The sequence below is a fragment of the Cucurbita maxima genome, unplaced genomic scaffold (assembly GCF_002738345.1).
Source record: "Cucurbita maxima cultivar Rimu unplaced genomic scaffold, Cmax_1.0 Cma_Scf00024, whole genome shotgun sequence".
Taxonomy (NCBI): Eukaryota; Viridiplantae; Streptophyta; class Magnoliopsida; order Cucurbitales; family Cucurbitaceae; genus Cucurbita; species Cucurbita maxima.
The window spans coordinates 1,802,003-1,819,990 of NW_019272040.1; the positions used below are offsets into that span (position 1 = coordinate 1,802,003).

The 17,988-nt window shown below is 35.1% G+C and overlaps 2 protein-coding genes and 1 pseudogene across 3 annotated transcripts; 1 reads left to right on the plus strand and 2 right to left on the minus strand.

Annotated features, from left to right (window-relative positions):
• Nucleotides 1–1,502: 1,502 nt before the first annotated feature.
• LOC111497602 (type I inositol polyphosphate 5-phosphatase 4-like) lies at nucleotides 1,503–5,866 on the minus strand. The gene is made up of 13 exons (XM_023148437.1): nucleotides 5,192–5,866; nucleotides 5,058–5,150; nucleotides 4,877–4,964; nucleotides 4,498–4,566; nucleotides 4,241–4,328; nucleotides 4,047–4,151; nucleotides 3,324–3,942; nucleotides 3,059–3,252; nucleotides 2,834–2,942; nucleotides 2,595–2,743; nucleotides 2,225–2,520; nucleotides 2,064–2,134; nucleotides 1,503–1,866 (listed from the first exon to the last, which is right to left on the minus strand). The coding sequence occupies exons 2-11, from the start codon at nucleotides 5,085–5,087 to the stop codon at nucleotides 2,295–2,297; spliced, it is 1,677 nt and encodes a 558-aa protein (XP_023004205.1). The 5' UTR covers nucleotides 5,088–5,150; nucleotides 5,192–5,866; the 3' UTR covers nucleotides 1,503–1,866; nucleotides 2,064–2,134; nucleotides 2,225–2,294.
• A 3,624-nt stretch (nucleotides 5,867–9,490) lies between these two features.
• On the plus strand, nucleotides 9,491–11,883 carry LOC111497604 (annotated as a pseudogene).
• LOC111497603 (serine/threonine-protein kinase HT1-like) lies at nucleotides 11,391–15,263 on the minus strand. Of its 2 annotated transcripts, none has more exons than XM_023148438.1 (7): nucleotides 14,286–15,263; nucleotides 13,345–13,466; nucleotides 12,373–12,581; nucleotides 12,115–12,289; nucleotides 11,900–12,034; nucleotides 11,597–11,829; nucleotides 11,391–11,537 (listed from the first exon to the last, which is right to left on the minus strand). In XM_023148438.1, the coding sequence occupies exons 1-6, from the start codon at nucleotides 14,647–14,649 to the stop codon at nucleotides 11,623–11,625; spliced, it is 1,212 nt and encodes a 403-aa protein (XP_023004206.1). In that variant the 5' UTR covers nucleotides 14,650–15,263; the 3' UTR covers nucleotides 11,391–11,537; nucleotides 11,597–11,622. The 2 variants fall into 2 exon arrangements, with proteins under 2 accessions (XP_023004206.1, XP_023004207.1); XM_023148439.1 differs by lacking the exon at nucleotides 11,391–11,537 and having other exon boundaries at nucleotides 14,286–14,948; nucleotides 15,107–15,263.
• Between the last annotated feature and the right edge of the window lie 2,725 nt (nucleotides 15,264–17,988).

Here is a 17,988-nt window from a genome sequence, read left to right on the forward strand (position 1 = left end):
CCAACATAGAATTGCTCGAAACAAAATTCAGCATAATTAAGTCTTATGACTGAGTCAACAAAAACGAAAGTGCACTGAATTGTTTTCTTAGTTAGTTTATCATCCTGTACCTATTTTTTACTCGACCGTCACATTATTATAAATAATTATAATATATTATTATATTTCTTTTAAATAAATAAAAAATGTTCATTTTTTTTGAGTTTGAGATGAATTTGGATGCATGCTGACGTGGAAATAATTAAAATATTATTAAAAAAAGTATCCGAAATCTTGGAGAGATCAGAACTTTATTAAGCTAGCTGGTCCAATATTTATTATATTCCGTTGAAAATAGAGAAAGGCAAAAATAAATTATTATTCTAAAAATTAATTTTATTATTATTATTATTATTATTATTTCTTTGACGGTGTTGGTCGGTCTGTTTTAGATTTTTTTAACGGTCAACCGACCGGGAAAACATTACCCATCTCGAGGAATACGACTTTTTCAAACATTTTTTAAGGAAATATTATTTATTTATTTTTTAAATATTATCTCTATTTCTAAAATCGTAATTAAAAAAATTTAATTACTTGTTAATAGTTATTATTGTTTTAAAAAACTATTAATATATTTTTTGTAATTCTTTTTCATGTGAACATCAATTTCATTTTCACTCTTAAATTTTAAAATATCTGTTAAAAAATATTAATTTTTATGGATTAAAAATAATTAAATTGTTGCTTTTATTAAAAAGAGAAGAAATTAAAATAAATATTTTAAAGGTTAAAAAAGAAAAGAAAAGAAATAATGTGTGATTTAATTAATAGATATTTTATTTTGAAAATTGTGGTTGTAATTAAATTATTATACAACCTTTTTAAGTGGGCCCGACAGAATCCCAATACATTTGGTGGAATAAAGACATGAACTTTAATTTCAAACATTAAAAAAAATAAGGATAAAGTTTTACGTTTGTCATTCCGAATTGAATTGGATTGGATTGGATTATGCCTTTATATTTAGAATTGAAAAGTTTATATGAGGACAAAATCGAGCGAATCAAACAGAAAGTAGACATTTGTATTGAATCTAGGTTCAAGTTGAATGGATGAATTCGAGCTCAGCAAACCCGAGCTTAACAATTTTAACTCGATTTGAAAAGTAATAATAATATGATGTAAGATCTCACGTGGGTTGAAGAAAAGAACGAAACATTTGGTTATAAGGATGAAGAAACCTCTCCCTAATAGATACGTTTTGAAACTGTGAGGCTCACGACAATACATAAGCGGCCAATGAGAATAATATCCATTAACGGTAAATTTGGGCTATTACAAATCGCATTAGAGCCAAGCATCAAGCAGTGTGCTAGCAAGAACATTGGGCCCAAGGGAGTTAACTGATGACAATAAGTAACAGGTCAAAACAAGTAATATCTGCTACTAACAGTAACTTTAGGCGGTTACATATGACATGTCATTTAAACGATCCAAAATTTGAACCCAAAACCCTAAAATCTCTCAAAAGCTGCCTATGTTTTTTGTTTTGCTTTTATTTCCCAAAAATCTCTCAAAAGAATCATCACCAAAAACTAAAATACATTAACAATCCTAAACATTTGAACCCAAAACCCTAAAAAATGATACTTATTTTGTCCAACATATCAGTTTGAATCTTAACTGATGAAAAAAATTTGCAGTGTGTAGGTACCACCACCACCACCACCATCACCACCACCACCACCATCACCACCACCACCACCACCTGCACAGTGACAAGCTCATAATGGACCTTCTTCTCCTTCACCTTCCAGGCCTTCAGAAGGTCGCCATGGTTGTGTCAAACAACCAACTTTTTCTTGTTCTTTTTCTTGTTCTAGCCTGCAACATTGTTTTTGAAACAAGACAACCTTTTCAGCTGTGGGTTTCATAATAAATGCTTGGTTTTTGTGTTCTGTTTTCTAAGGCCACCCGAACCGAGTAGATCGAAAACAAACACAGATGCTTCAGCATTCCCAAAACTAATTGCTCTAGATTTTCACAGAAGTCATACAACTATATAGAGACAATGAGATTACCTTAATTGAGAGGGCGAGTTTTAGTAGGATTGGTGAGGAAGTCGATACGATGATCGAACGATGAATGAGCCCTGATGATAGCATCAATGGAAGTATGGTAAGTTTGTTATATATATATATATATATATATATATAGATAAACTTGGGATTTGGCTGATTACCTTCTTGTAGAGTAAGTGATTTGATCACAAGTTGTTGGCTTAGAAAAGCTTGGAGTGGCAAGAATATCCCTCAGTAGAAGTTCATTTCAGGATGTCTATACATACACGGCAACAGCTCTTCGACTTCGATGCGGGAACTCGAATAGCTCATACTTTTCTTGATTCGGCTATGGTTTATAGATTCAACTTCAGCTAAGAATATGCTGTAAACAGGTCGATGATCTGAAAATCTCGATTCTCCACGTACATACGACAGTTGATGAAGGCCTCTTCCATACCATAGTATGCGATCGCACCTTCATATATAACCGAAGTTAGAATCAACTTTTTCTTAACAATGGTATGATATGTTTATATAATATTGTTTTACCAAGCCGGAGTTCTTCTCTTCTCCTTTGGGTGCCTCATCTCTCCTGCATATCGATCGGAATTATTCGAATACTTGTACGTGGGAGGAAAGTATATTTTTCCTTCATTCCATCCTTCGAAGATATGGCCCCGTCTCTGCTCGAGTCGTAACTGAAAAAACAGATTGTTTCAAGCTTAGATAAACTGGTCATCATTATAAGTAAGAACATGACATTTGATGGATTAAGGTTTGTAGCATGCCTGATCATTCTCTAACAATGCCTTCCAGTTTTGCATCTCCACAAGAGCCTTTGCCGATCGATACGACAATGCAATCCGATAGTTCAAGTCCCCAAGCCAAATAATTCGACTGAGACAGGACAATCACAATGACAGACTTTTAGAGAAAGCTAATAACGTTGAACCAACAGCCAAAGTTCATGCATTGTAAGAATAGTTTGTTTGCTAAATGATCGGTATTCTTACTCGTGCTCTAAGATCGTCTGAGGAGAGTTCTCGTCCCCCATGCCGTGAACTCGGGGAAACCGTGTTTTTCTGAGAATCTCCATGACGTCGGAGTTTCTCCGAAGTTCATCTCCCTCCTTCTGGCCAGAGGTTAGATGAGTACAGATGAAGCAAAAACTTGTTTGGTGTAAAGACATGCTTATTGAAATTGATCCCTGCAAATCCATATAGAGTTAGATTACTGTTTACTTCCTTCAGTTTGAATAAGAACTTAAGAACTTATTACCTTATTCCCAAGATAACCCATTAATCCTCTACCAACACAAGATACTTTCATGTTTCGAATGTCGTCTCGGAGATCGTTCCTCACCCAAACAGTTAAAAAGATCCCAACCATTTGTTTGCTCGCAACTAAACAGTACCTCGAGTGACCGGATTGTCGATTATCTCTATCCTCCATGGGAAGAAAACCATTATAAGAGAAAGGTGAATAATGTGAGGCAATGGGTGAATCTCCATTCTCATCATCGGAGGAACCCCATCTGTAACTTGGCTCATGATGATCACTCGGTTGATGTCCAAACATAACTCGATCACACACACTAAACCGTCGATCGAGTCGTGGTTGTGGCATGGATATGTCATTGTCCATTCTCATGCTACGGCTCAGTGATTGAAATGATCTTCGATGGAAGAACGACGAAGCCTTCTGCCTTGTCGATCCTTCGAAATCTGCGTCCAATTCCACAACCGGATCGGGAATAGGAGAAGGCGTGTAACACGTCCCACTAGTGCCGGGAAGACTGTTGAGAGTCTTCCTAATTAGAGCAAGCCATTTCTTTGCTGGGCCATTGTCTTCAGTCCCCAAAACGTTACCAGCATTCAAAGGAACAATTTCTTGAAACCTACGAAGTAAGCAACATTAAGAATCTCCTTTAATGAACCCTTTCGTAATAAGAGCAGCAAGAGAAAGAGCATAGATATCAGCATATTAGATTTGAGTATCTACCCAAGAACATAGATATCAGCTGGAGGGGAAGCATGAAGCCAATCTTCAAGATTCAAACAGTTAGGAGGGGCCTTTCCAGCAACATTCCAAGTAGAAACAAAAACCCTGTCCAGACAGAACAGATAAAGCTAAGGAGACAACAAATCCAACATAACAATCAAAGAACACAATAAAAACAACAGAACAGAACATACCTGTAGTTTTGCACTTCAGTAACCAGCGTACCATCAAGGTCAATCTTGCCTCGTCGAGTTCGATCCGAATGTCGTTTGTTGGATCTGTCTGGTGGAAGTAATTTGGGAGATGTTGAAAGGGATTAGTGAAGATAATTGAGGAACAGAAAACGATGAATGATTAAAGCATGTTAGTTTGTTCATTGTTTTGGAGTTTTTAAGGCTGCTGTCTGTGGTCCAAAGGAAAGCAATGGAGAGATATGTCTGAAAAAACCGACCTGTTTTGCTTTTCTTGACTGTGCACGTCTCCCGCTTTGAACAGTTTTTCCGCCACTCTTCATCACCACCTGAAAAAGAAACACCAACAAACAAAAGAATGTTTAAAGCTATGCATTCAAATCCATCCACAATGAAAAACAGAACATAATTTTCCTTCTTTCGTTTTTCTCTGTCCCCAACAGGAAACAAACAAATTATAGATCTCTTGTTGAGCTACAACCAAACAGAAGCCCCCCATTAATGGCCATAAACAACAAATTATAGGCTAAATAATGCAAGCAAGCTACAAGAAATGGGAAAATTCCAGTTTTCTTAGGCTGTTCCTGAACTAGAAAACGAATTGAGATATCCAAATCATGAAGAAATTTGATCAATCACCTCTATAAGCGATATCATCCGATACAAAATCATCGGATTTGTTCTTCAAGTTGAACCACTTCTTAACCAGTGTTTTAGGCCATGAAAGCTTGAGCAAGAACAGCAGCAGCATATCAGAAATTTACAAAGAACAGAAGAACACAAACACATAAGAACAACATAACACAGCGTTTCTTCTAACCTTGCTTTTCTTTGAGTTCTCATCTCTCATTGTTCCACCAAATTCATATAGACACCAGATTCACAACAGTAACTAGAAGAATCAAAGACAAAAATGGTGAAGATGATCGATCAAGTAAAAAGAAACGAAACCAAATAATGAAATGGGGAATCCTCTGTTCTATCAAGGGAGCAAGAGAGAGAGAAGAAAAGGGGTGAACAAGGAAAATCTCTATTTCTCGGCATTCTGATTTTCCCAGCTCCCAAACAGGTACACATAACCCAAAAAACCGCCCAGAAAGGGAATCGCCCAAGTGGGGCTTCAAAATTTCCCAATGCTCACACAAATAATGGGGGGAAAACAGAGTCAAAAGAGGCGAAGAAAGGAGATACGAAATAGAAACCCAAATGGAGCAACGATGAAAGGGAAGAACGAGAATCAAATACAGTAGAAATGAAGAAGATGAAGAACAGAATCCAGTTGTGGATACAGAGTAAAATGAGGAATTTGAAGGCAATAAAGGGAGAAGGGGAAGTGTTTTTTAATCGCTCTCTCTAAAGTTCTTGTGCTCAAAATCCAAGGGGAGACTCCATTTGGGGACTTGGTGAAGGGCTGTGGATCTAAAGGGTATCCGCCCAACCCAGCATTGCCCCAACCCATCTGACTCACTGTATCATGAACCCATATCCCTCTCTCTCTCTCCCCCTTCTTCTCTCTCTAAAAAGCTGCCCGCGTTCAGGATCTGGGGTTAGTGTAAAACATGCTCATTCTCTGCCCCATAAGACTGAGTATCGTGTAAATCCACCATTCGTCAAAAACCCAAGGAGCTGTGGAAAAGAGCAACAGAGTAAGAATAACAAAGAAAAAGCCAATGCCTGCGTTTGTTCCCTTCCCCTGTTTTCTAATTTTTATACCCAAATTTTAAAAAAGTATTAAATTATAAATTTAGTCTTTAAAATTTTAAATTTTTACCTATTTTATCTTTAAACTTTTAATTTTAAATTATACTAGTGCTAGGTTCGTGTTTGGCCAAGGTCAAATTTATATTTTTTTTTTAAAATAAAAATGTACCTTTCGACTTTAAATTTTTATTGATGGTTCGAGCCCAATTATTTTACTCCTAGTTCATAAAAATAGATATTTTTAAAGTTTTGTGACCGAAAAAAAGTAATTTTTATTTATTTATTTACTCGTAGGAGAAGAGAAATATAGCTCTTCAAAACAAAAACATTTTGTTTTTACTTTTTGAATAAAACACAATGCCACGTCTTGTAAGTTGCAATTCACTTTAGGACATGTGGGCTCAAATTTAAGACGGATGTCGAGCCGAGCCAATGCAATGAGTCCTAATTCAAGGGTCGTTGTTTTTTAACGATTAAAAAAGAAAACCCATATGGGTAAAAGTGAAGTTTGTTGTTTGTTTAGAATAAATTGTTAACATAGATGTAGGATCTTGTTTAGGGCACTAATTAGGGTTCCCTACCCTTAACCCTTCACACTCCCCCACAAATGCTTCCTTCTAGGGGTTTTTCATATTAGAATATAGTTTGAAGTATTCAAGTGGGGTATAATAAAACTATATAAAATTTGATTTTCAAGGGCTTTTATGTGTATATAATATGGTTTCTTTTAAAGCTCGATCTTAATTGACTATTCCAAAAATACACATGCTACATGTGGGAGACTGTGTCCTGGTCTCTTTCGTAACTAATTAGCATGCTTAATTCTTTAATATTAAACAAATTGATTTTCTTTTTTGGGTCGAACTCATTAAAGAAAGAAAATTTATGTTATTTTAACTAAGGTCACTTTTGAAGATGATCTAAGTCTGTTAGGACACGTGAACAGTCAAATATTGAAGATATGTTTGTAGTGAAAGTGAAAATGTGAGATTTCTTGTCGATTGGAGAGGAGAATAAAGCATTCGTTATAAGGGTGTGAAAGCTTCTCCTTAGTAAATACGTTTTAGAACTTTGAGAAAAGTGTGCCAGCAAGAGCTCTGAGCCCTAGAAAGGAGAACGAAATCTTTTATTACAAGGGTGTGGAAACGTGAGGGGAAGTTCATAAAATAAAAGTCTAAAGATGACAATATTTGGTAGCGGTGAGTAAAACATGTAAGAGTTTAGATGCACGTGAGAGTAAGAAGTCCGAAAAGAGAATAAAATTTAGGGGAGATTAAGGAAGGCAGTGAACAAAATTAAGGTTGTTGTTCATCCTCCCTCTCCCTCCTATTATTTTGGGAGTAGGAATTTTGTATTCTTTTTGTTCCCTTTTGCTTTTCAGCTTTAATGTCACTTTCACACCCCCTATCATCTCTCCCCTTCGACTCCGTAATTTTCAATTTTTTTAAATATTTTTTAATCATTCTATTCTGGTCTAGATATGATCTAGATTTATTTATGCATCCATTTTTTACTCGGGTGTCATATATCAGCTCACCAACATCCACTACGACTATATTCTTAAACTATATTTGTAAAATCGGATATATATTTATTTTTTACTCGGGTGTCATATATCAGCCCACCAACATCCACTACGACTATATTCTTAAAATATATTTATAAAATCGGATATATATATATATATTTTTTTTGGTGTTTGTGAATGGGGTTTGCGCTCACGTCCCTTTCATGACCATCAAGCATGGGGATATATTTAGGGTTTTGGTTTTGATGTTGCTTTTCATGTATTCTTCTCTCAAATTCCAATTATTTTATTTTATATTATTATTATTTTTCCTCAATAAACTTAAAATATTTTATTTCATTACTAGTTATTAAATATTGACCAAGCTTTTTCAACTAATATTAGGTTTAATAACTTTCTTTACTTCATATATATATATATATATTATTTATAAATAAAGAAAAAAGAAAAAAAGTAATGTAAAGCTCTTTCAAGACGCCACGTGTTAAAACAGATTAATTATTATTTATACTCAATTATTGGACCTCATTTTATTTACACATTCGGCCCAATGGACCGTACAGTTACCGTACTTATTCCATTTCACCACAGTAAATGAACGCCGATGTACGCAATTACCCCTCGGCTCAAGTAACTCTGCCAGAATTCACACATAAAGGTAAATATTATAAATTTTAATTAAAAATGATTATAATTTATATTTAATGATTATTTATAAATATTTGTATTGATTGTATTGATGTGAGAGGTTTCACTTGGAGAGGAAATGTAATATAAAGTTTTTTTTTTTAATTAATTATTTTATTAGATATAGAAAAAAATGCATTGACCATAGGAATGATAATAATAATAATAATAATAATTAAATGTGAATTAAATGTCATAAAAGCTGCATCATCACCCATGTCCCCTATCAAATCAAAACAGGTATTGTCCTCCTCCTTCATTTAATGCCCATTTATTTACCTTCCTCTTATCATTTTTGTAACCCCGTCTATGCTTTTTTACCCTAAGCTTATCTCTTCAAATTTACCTTTTACCTTTTACATTATTTTCTCTCTTTTTCTTTTTCTTTTTCTTTTTCTTTTTTGTTTATATAAAACAAACATATTTTCCTCTCTATTTTTATGCAAAGAGGAGACACAAAGAGGGGAAATTATGTGGGCCTGTCCAATAGGAGTGAGGTCAAAGTCAAATATTATATTCTTCTTTATTTATTTTTTTTTTTTATAAATTTTGTTGTCAAATGTTGGACTATCTTATGAGCTGGTTAATGTATCAATGTCAGCATCATCACAATTTTAAAACGTGTCTTTCAGAATTACAATGCCGAATTGGTACTCATTTAGATACGGTTCTCTTTGAGCCTTTTCTTCTAGGCTCCCCCATTACACGTTTACTAGGAGAGATGTTTTCACACATTTATAAGAAAACATCTTATTTTAGCCTGTTATATATCATCGTCAGTCTTACGGTTTTAAAACGTGTCTTTCAGAGTTACGCAACGAAACCAGTATTCATCCAAATATTGTCCTCTTTGAGCTATCCTTCTAGGTTCCCCCATTACGCGTATGCTAGGGAGAGGTGTTTCCCTCTCTATTCGATGTGGGATCTCATGGTCCACCCTCTTGGGGCCTAGCGTTCTCGCTAGCACATTGTCTAGTGTCTGACTCTGATACCATTTATAACAGCCCCGAGCGCACCGTTAGTAGATATTGTCTATTTTAGTCCATTACGTATCGTCGTCAGCCTCACAATTTTAAAATTAGTCCGTCTCTATTCTTAATACATACATAGTATATAATATATATATTAATTGAAAAATATTTTGAAAGTAGGTTAGGGAAAATGGGCTTATGGTTAAAGGCTAGTTGAAATAGGCCCAATACAAAAAGTATCATATTAATGAATTCAATCTAAAACATAGGATAATATTATTTTTTAAACTTTTTAAATTTTAGATTTATTATTAAAACTATATATTTATTTATGATATTTTTAAGCGAATTTCTGGCTGACATGAATCATGAATGTTTGGAATTGGATTTAATTTTTATGAAAAACCCTAAGCCCCTCTGGACCTGTCGGGAAAAGCAGAGCTTCATTTTCTATTTTCCAGATTTCTGGAAGCCCGATCTCCCGATCAAAGCACACTCGCCAGCTTCGTGCTTCTGATTTTTGCTCGGTAATGCTCTCTCTTTCTCCAATCCTTACTTCTCTGCTACTCATACTATTTCCTGGATTTTGCGTTTCAATTTTAGGAATGTACTCGATTTTGGCAAGTTCTGACGTTGTTTGAGCAAGGAAATCATTGCGTTGTTTGATATGGAGTTGAGTTGATACGTAGACCTTCAATTGTGTGTCTGATTTGTGATGAATTGATGAATTTTCTCCCGTTTTTTCTTATCTGTTGTTGTGATAGAGGGGAGTTTGTCATTTTTTTCCTCTTTGGATTCTGGTTGATTGATTTTAAAGGTCTTTGTTGGTTAATTTGCTTCAGATTGGAGTTGCTTTGTGATGAAAAAGGCTATGAAATGGAGTGATGAAGAGGACAAGTCGTCATCTATAGAGTCGTCTTTATCACAGTCGGATTCAGACGCTGATGAGGATAGTGGCGAGAATAAAAGCAAACTTTCGAGTTAAAGCTGGTTGGTCCTCTAAAGAAAAAGACACTGGAGGTTATAATTGCTTTCCTGGGAATATTTCTAGTACTCCTCAATTTGACATTTTAATCTTAAAGCTTCTTGGAATCCATTTAATCGTTTGTCTCTCTGTTTTGCGTTTTCAGTAAATAAAGCAAATCGTATTATGTCAGAAAGTAATGTAAAAAGTAATCCATGCACTGATACTAGGGTCTTCCCTACATGCTACATTTTGTTTGAAAAGCATATCGTAGCTGTTGGTCTGAGTATATACTCAACTGTTGGCTTGATAGAATATAAGATGGAAGTCATTGGTTATGTCTTACAGCTATGAGTATGTTAAGTTTTCCCGAGTTCATTTATGTTGAATTGATCGGATTAAGCTCGCTTAAACGAATATACAAATGCATAACTTGTTTTGGTTTATTTACTAATATAGAAGAAACTCTCTTCAAATAGAAAGAAGACTTTTGTGTGGCCTTTTGACTAATATGGGAAGAGTTGGGATTTTAAATGTATCTGTGGCCTTTTGACTTTCCTGTAAGGCTGGTAAATATTCTCAATCTTCAAGTCTTATGAACATGGAGGGGCTAGTGGCTTGGATGTGAACAAAAGAAAACAACCAATTAAATGTAGTTCAATGCGGTGTAGTATTTGCAACATCTCTGTATTCTAAATATGATAAAGAAGGCAATTTGCTTCATCATTTCTCTGTTGATGTTATTACGTGTTTACAGGCAAATCTGGAAAGCGGAAGAGCATTGCTGTGGACTTTGATACACTGAAACGCCACGGCTACAAAGGCGGTCCATCAATCTTGTAGGTGCCTATAACAACAGCCCAAGCCCATCGCTAGTAGATATTGTCCACTTTAACTTGTTACGTATTGCCATTAGCCTCACGGTTTTAAAACGTATCTACTAGGGAGAGATTTCTACACCCGTATAAAGAGTGCTTCATTCTACTCTCCAATCGATATGGAATCTTAGGGTGCCACCCCCAGAAGAGAATGAGAAGCAAGATTGGTCACGGTCTACTGGTAGGAAGACTCGGGAAAACAGAGACACTGAAGAATCGTATGAAGAGAGACAGAAAACAAGAGCTGCATTAGAATATGGAGAGCAGCTGCTAACCGTGCAAACTCGGGAGGAGAAGAATAATATTTCCTTCTCCCAGAAGGAAAAGAGGAAAAGAGAGCCCGGTCGAGCAAGCAGGGGGAAAGGCTATGTGGAGAAAGAAAAGAGAATGTTGAGGGAATGCAAATCCATGCAATCAGCTGTTCTAACAAAGCATTCATATGAATGCAAATCCATGCAACAAACAAAATATAATTACAGGTTCACATTTCATTATTCAGTATTTGATTCAAGTTCAGACTATAAAACCTTGAGAATTGTATTCTGTGAATCAATGAATTCTTATACAATGGATCATCTGTTTGCCAATGCCTTCTCCCAGTCCCAATCATCTTCATCTGCAAGTAAATGGCAGGCATAGTGAATGACGTCGAGAAACTAAGGACCACGAGGCTTGCCGAAGCAGAAACAACGAGATGCCTGGTCTTCAGGTATCATGCCACCTCCCTTACTTGTATCAATGGCTTCCAACAATTTTACAACCTCATCCATGTCAGGTCGCCTTTCTGGATTTGCATCCCAACACCTTCTCATGATATTTGCTAAGGAACTCGGGCAACATCGAGGGATTTCTGGTCGTAAATTCTGTTGCAAAGAGTGTTTATATTTTTAGTGTGAAGAATGAAAAGTCAACCTTTAGAAGGAATCAACATACCTGCTGCACAACTGCAGATGAGACTTCAGCAAAACTGAGATCTGGGTAAGGCATATCGCAACAATATGTTTCCCACAAACATATACCAAAACTATACACATCACATTTACGATTATAAGGCTTGCCATCAAGGACCTGTAGAAGAAATTTTGTCAAAATTACAATTGAAATGAGAATTGGATCCGTTAAGGTCAAGCATTCTATGACTAAGAAACCTCTGGGGCCATGTAACCGAGGGTGCCAGTCTCTCCAGTCATATCCCTTGGATTCTGTGCTTCGACTCGGGCGACGCCAAAATCAACGATTTTCAGAGTCCTCTGAGCATCTAGCAGCACATTTTCTGTTTTGATATCACGGTGTACAATCTTTTTGGAGTGTAGATAGCTCAAACTGCAAGATCAAAATATGCAATAGCCTCAAAACTCAAATCCAAAACATTGGCATATTGGAATGATTTGTAAATGTTTACTTACCCTCTAGAAAGATCCAAAACAAGTTGAATTACAACCTTAAGTGCAAGTTTCTTTTTCCTATTTTTTATTAAAAATCCCTTTAGTGTTCCTCCTGGAAGATACTCAACAACAACGCAGCAAGCCCTTGAAGGAAAAGATTGGTTACCATCACTTGATGAGTTTTGGGAAGGGATTTTAAGGTTGTACGTCCCCATTGATGCTCCAAAAAACTGCATGAGAAACGTTATGTTATTATTTGATCTTCACATATCAAGCACCGTGAATAAATAAAGTGAAAACTTCTCTCTAGTAGACGTGTTTTAAAACCTTAAGGGGAAGCTCAAGAGAGAAAATCCAAAGAGGATAATATCTGATAGTGGTGGCTTGGGCAGTTACAAATGGTATCAAAGTCAGCCATCAGGCGATATGCCAGCGAGGAGACTATACCTCGAAGAGGGGTGGACACCATGCGATGTGCCAGCGAGGACGCTGAGCCTGAAGGAGGTGGATTGTGAGATTCTACGTCGATCGGAGAGGGGAACAAAACATTTTTTATAAGGGTGTGAAAACCCCTCTCCAATAGACGGGTTTTAAAACTTTGAGGGAAAGTTCGAAAGGAAAATCCCAAAAAAGACAAAATCCGCTACAGTGGGCTTGAACTGTTACATAAAGTTAATAACACAAGAGTTCCAAAGAACGAAAAAAGAAAAAAAAAATGGGAAATTTTCAGCAAGAGCCACTTGAATGGATTCTTATTCTGAACGTTAAGTTAGAGATCGAATCATGAAAAATGAAACTTATACTTTGAAGCATCTAAACATTTAGAATAGTGTAAGAATCAATCATAAAGAATCACATCCATCTCTGTTAGCATAATCTCTAAGCTGTTTAATGAAAAAGTAGAGAACAGCATCACAATAAGAATGAATGGTTTGATTTGTTTGACATAGTATAATACCATAATCTGCATGTAAACGTCTTCAGAAGTCGTACCTTTGCAACATTGGGATGGTCAAGCTTATGCCAAACAGCAACTTCCTGGCGAAAAGATGTACGAAGAGCAGCAATTTCAGCGACTGAGGAGACACCGTCCTCCCCCCAATCAAGCACTTTCACTGCAATATTCAGAATATCACCATAAAAGCTATATAGAAAGCAAGAACTCTTGCTATAGTCTTTTATGCGTGGAGCTGAAATTACTTCCAAATTGTTATCAATTCTATTGTATCTTGATCAGATTTAAGGTAAACTAGAATCTAAACTAGCTACCGTATCGGTTGGGGAGGAGAACTAAGCATTATTTAGACGGGTGTGGAAACCTTTTCCTAGCTCTGAAAAGAAAAGTTCAAAGAAAATAATATATATGCTAGTAGTAGGCTTGGACTGTTACAAATGATATCAAAGTCATACACTAGGCGATGTGCCAACGTTAAGGCTAAGCTTCGAAAGGGGTAGACACGAGGCAGTGTGCCAGCAAGGACACTGAGCTCCGAAGGGGGTAGATTTGGGGGGTCCCAATTGATTGGAGAAGAGAACGAGTGTCAGCAAGAACACTAGGCTCTGGAGGGGGCGGATTGTGAAATCTCACATTGGTTGGGGAGGAGAACAAAACATTCTTTATAAGCGTGTGGAAACCTCTTTCTAGCATAGAGATTTTAAAAACCTTGAGAGGAAGCCTAAAAGGGAATGTCCAAAGAGACAATAACTTCTAGCGGTGGGCTTGAGCCGTTATACTCGTTGCATATGTGAATATAATACAACCTGCATGGATGATTGGGCTAATAGGTACATGCAAACAAGAGGAGGGGAAGAAGAAAAAGGCATCATTCACAACTAAATCGAACAACGATAGACCCTCTTCATCAATTGAGAGCTGTTCATATCTAATGTTCATCTACACAGCGAAAAATACACTAAAAAGAGGCTGAAATTACCTGCAACATCATTGCCATCATAATTTCCTCTGTAAATGGTACCAAAAGTTCCATGAGCTTTGACGTATCTGATATCAAGTTTAGACAAGTCAATCTCCCATTCTTCCTTTTTGTCTGGCACTTCCCTGTCCCTCGACCAAGCCCTGCTCAAGTGCTTGTCCAGCTGAATATCCCAATTCTTGAAATCAATCTTATCCGCTCGAAAAACCATATCCTTGCTGCTTTTGCTTCCTGTCTCCAATTTTGAACCCAGATCCTTCTCTCCGGGATTACTAGACTTACCGGAAACAATGTCCGCCACTTGATTACCGGAGTTCTTACCCGCCGGGGCATCACTGGCCTCGCCCGCATTTACTAAATCCATGTTTCAATACTTATGGACAGATAGCTTGAAAGTAAAGAGGAAAAAAGAAAACAAAGGAAGTCTAAAACCACTGGGGACTTTTCACAAACACATAGAAGGCATAAAAACCAGACCAAGAAATTTGTTCAAATAACTTGATGAAGATGAGAAGAAGAAGAAAATCAATGAGTACATATATATATATATATAAGAATCAACTACAGAATTCAAACGCTAAGTAAAATAATTGGGAGCTGGAAGATCAAATCTCGATAAACTACGAACTGTTCGAGGCAGCCCACGAACCAGAGAGGTGAAAACTGCAAAATTTGATAATCTTCGATCAGTTTCTGCAAATTTAGGCGATAAAACAGCCCGGAGAATCCGACCCAGATGAAGAATTGCAAAGAATCGTAAAGAAAACAATGATAATCAGAAGAAACAAAGCAAAAACATCGACGGAAGTCAAAACTAATACCGAAAACAAAAGAAACAGAGAGAACAGAGAGACAATAGTGATGAAATGAATTGGTGGAAGAAAAGGAGGGAGCGTGGTGGGTTTTGTGGACAGCAATTTATAGAGGAAAGAATTGGAAAGTACATCGAGAGAATCAGAAACAAAGTAGATTGATGGGGCATCGCAAAATCGATTAAATGGAAAATTGGGGCAAAAAAAATGGAGATTTTTAATTAATTATTATTATTTTGTCTGAAAAAGATGAATAATTAATGGAAATTCTTTCAGATTTTTGAATGCCAAAACAAAAGAACAACGAAGAACGAGGCCGTTTGATACGCCACGCTTTGCCCTCAACGGATTTAACGGTATTTGATTTTATTTTGGTTTATTGATTAATTTTGTATGTTTCGTACAAAATTCGGTTTGTTTTGTGAAATTCCGAAAATGACCCTATTGTTACACTCATCTTTATTATTACAAATATTTTTTTAAAAGTAAATATTGTATTAATAATAAAATGCCCAATTATAATTTTTTAAATAAAAATATATATTCTTTCTTACTTTGAAAAAACTATTTTGTGGGTTTTTAATAATTGGTTATGAGAAATTAAAATTAATTACGAACATTCATTCAAATTGAATTACTTAATTGTCCCTTTTTATTTAAATAATTGGTTGAATAAGAAATTTTGGTCAATTTCATTAAACCAAAATGGAAGCTTTAGTCATCGGGTATAAAAGTCAAGTTTGAGATGAGGCTTTTGTTCTTTGACCTGTTTCTTTCAGCTCGTTTGCAATCGTTTCGCGTGTTATAATGCTAGTACCATCGTTCTTTGCCAAAACCTTTAGAGCAATCGCTGGCGTGCAGCATGGGAAACTTCGTTGTTATTGTCTTAAATTTATATCACTAGAGCGTAGCACTGGGTGCGATGATCTTTGTTGACATAGTGATCTTTATTACTGTAATTTCGAGTAGTCTTGTTGTTGCTTGTTCTTCGTGCAAATCGCGAGGAGGTCATCACAAGGGTTGCATTAAAGTTTCGATTTATTTCGTTTTTGAATGATTTTATGTTCCTGAATGACACACATTGAAAATTAACTTTGCAAAGTGGGTGAGGGGTATAAATGGAATTTGACTTAAAAAAATGGATCCTAAGCATTTTTTTTTTTTTTTTGACAAAATTTGGATTATTCAAGCATAATGCCTCTCTATGCAAAATTCAAATTCTTTTAAAATCTTTTATTAACTTTTTCTTTTCTTTTTAGAGAATTTTTTAAAACCTTTTCTAGAAGCAGAACGCTCAAAATTTTATTCTAAAAAATTATATTTATCCAATTAAATCAGTTATAATTTCACGTTACGTTAAACTTTTATGAAATTTATCCGCTTCGAAGAATTCATTCAAGGATTGATCTTGTTTGTTTATTTATTAAGGGTTCGATTTATGTGAAAATTATTCGACTTTGGACAATTTTTAAGTTACATGTCTAGATGAATGTATAGAAAGTCTAATATAAGTTAAAATTGTAACGCTTATCCAAATTTAAAGTTCAGATTTGATGAAATAGAAAAATTTTGGGAAACAAAATAAAGGTGACCTACCTACAAAAATTGATTTTTTTTAAAATATAAAAAAGGTTTAAAATGCAAACAAATAAACAACACATCTCCTACCACTAATAGCAAAGATGTTGTAACGACCCGATATTGTCCTCATTAGACTTTTCCTTTCAGGCTTCTCCTCAAGATTTTTAAAATATTTGTACTAGGGAAAAGGTTTTCACACACCTTTATAAAGAACCCTTAATTAATGATGTCATTTTCATTCATGGATTATATTTAATAATGGTCAAAAAGTAACAACTTTCATGTGTGGAATATGATAAAAGAAAGTTCAAATAGAATAATATTTGTTAACGGTGGACTTGGGCCGACATGAGTAATTCATAATATTGTTGAAAAAATAGGTAAATTTTGGATGAAAATGAAATTCATTAATTTCCACAATATTCTAATTATTCAAGAAATGGGATGAATTCAAAGAACAAGTTTATCAAATAAATGATCTAAAACGAAGAACCGAACAACTCAAACCAGCTCAACTCTATACCAAAGTCAGCAAATTCCAGAATCTAATCCATTGGGTCTGTTTTAAAATCTCTTTTTTAAGCAAAAAAAAAAAAAAAAAAAAAAAAAAAAAAAAAAAAAAAAAAAAAAAAAAAAAAAAAAAAGTATGAAGACATTTTGATGAACTTAGCAAAGCCAAAAGTGTTGACCTTTCCTCACAAACTCTTTAAGAATCTCCAATCTTCTCAAACTCTTTCCATCAATGCTTTCAATTTTGGTATTGATGCTCTATTCTTTTGACTGCCTAACCTTTGGCCAAGTTCATCATAACTTCCTTCTTACTACCTCAATAAAGCCACACACCAACAAAAAAAAAAAAAACGACCACTTTAAAACCCCAAAGAAAAAAAAAAACCTTTTTTGGGTTCGACCATGAATTTTTATACATATTTCGTTTTGGTTCTTAAACTTTTCCCGTTTTAGTCCTCAAGGTCTAAGTCTAAAAAATATGATTCTAGATTTGAAAGAAATATGAACAAACTAAGACTACATTCAAACGAGAGAGTGATCATGAAAAAATGAAATCATGACTAAAAAAGTCTTAAAAGAATCAATATTTACTACCTATACAAACAAAATGCAATTTTTTTTTTGGTAGCTCAATCATAGAAGTAAAGTTCAACGTATTTCAGTATAATGTTACAATAAAACATATACTAGAAAGATTTATGGGAATATCTCTAAATTTAATAGGAAATTTTGTAAGGTTGAAGAACAACATGGTGATAAAAAAAATAAAATAAAATAAAATATTTTTCCTTCAATTTTAA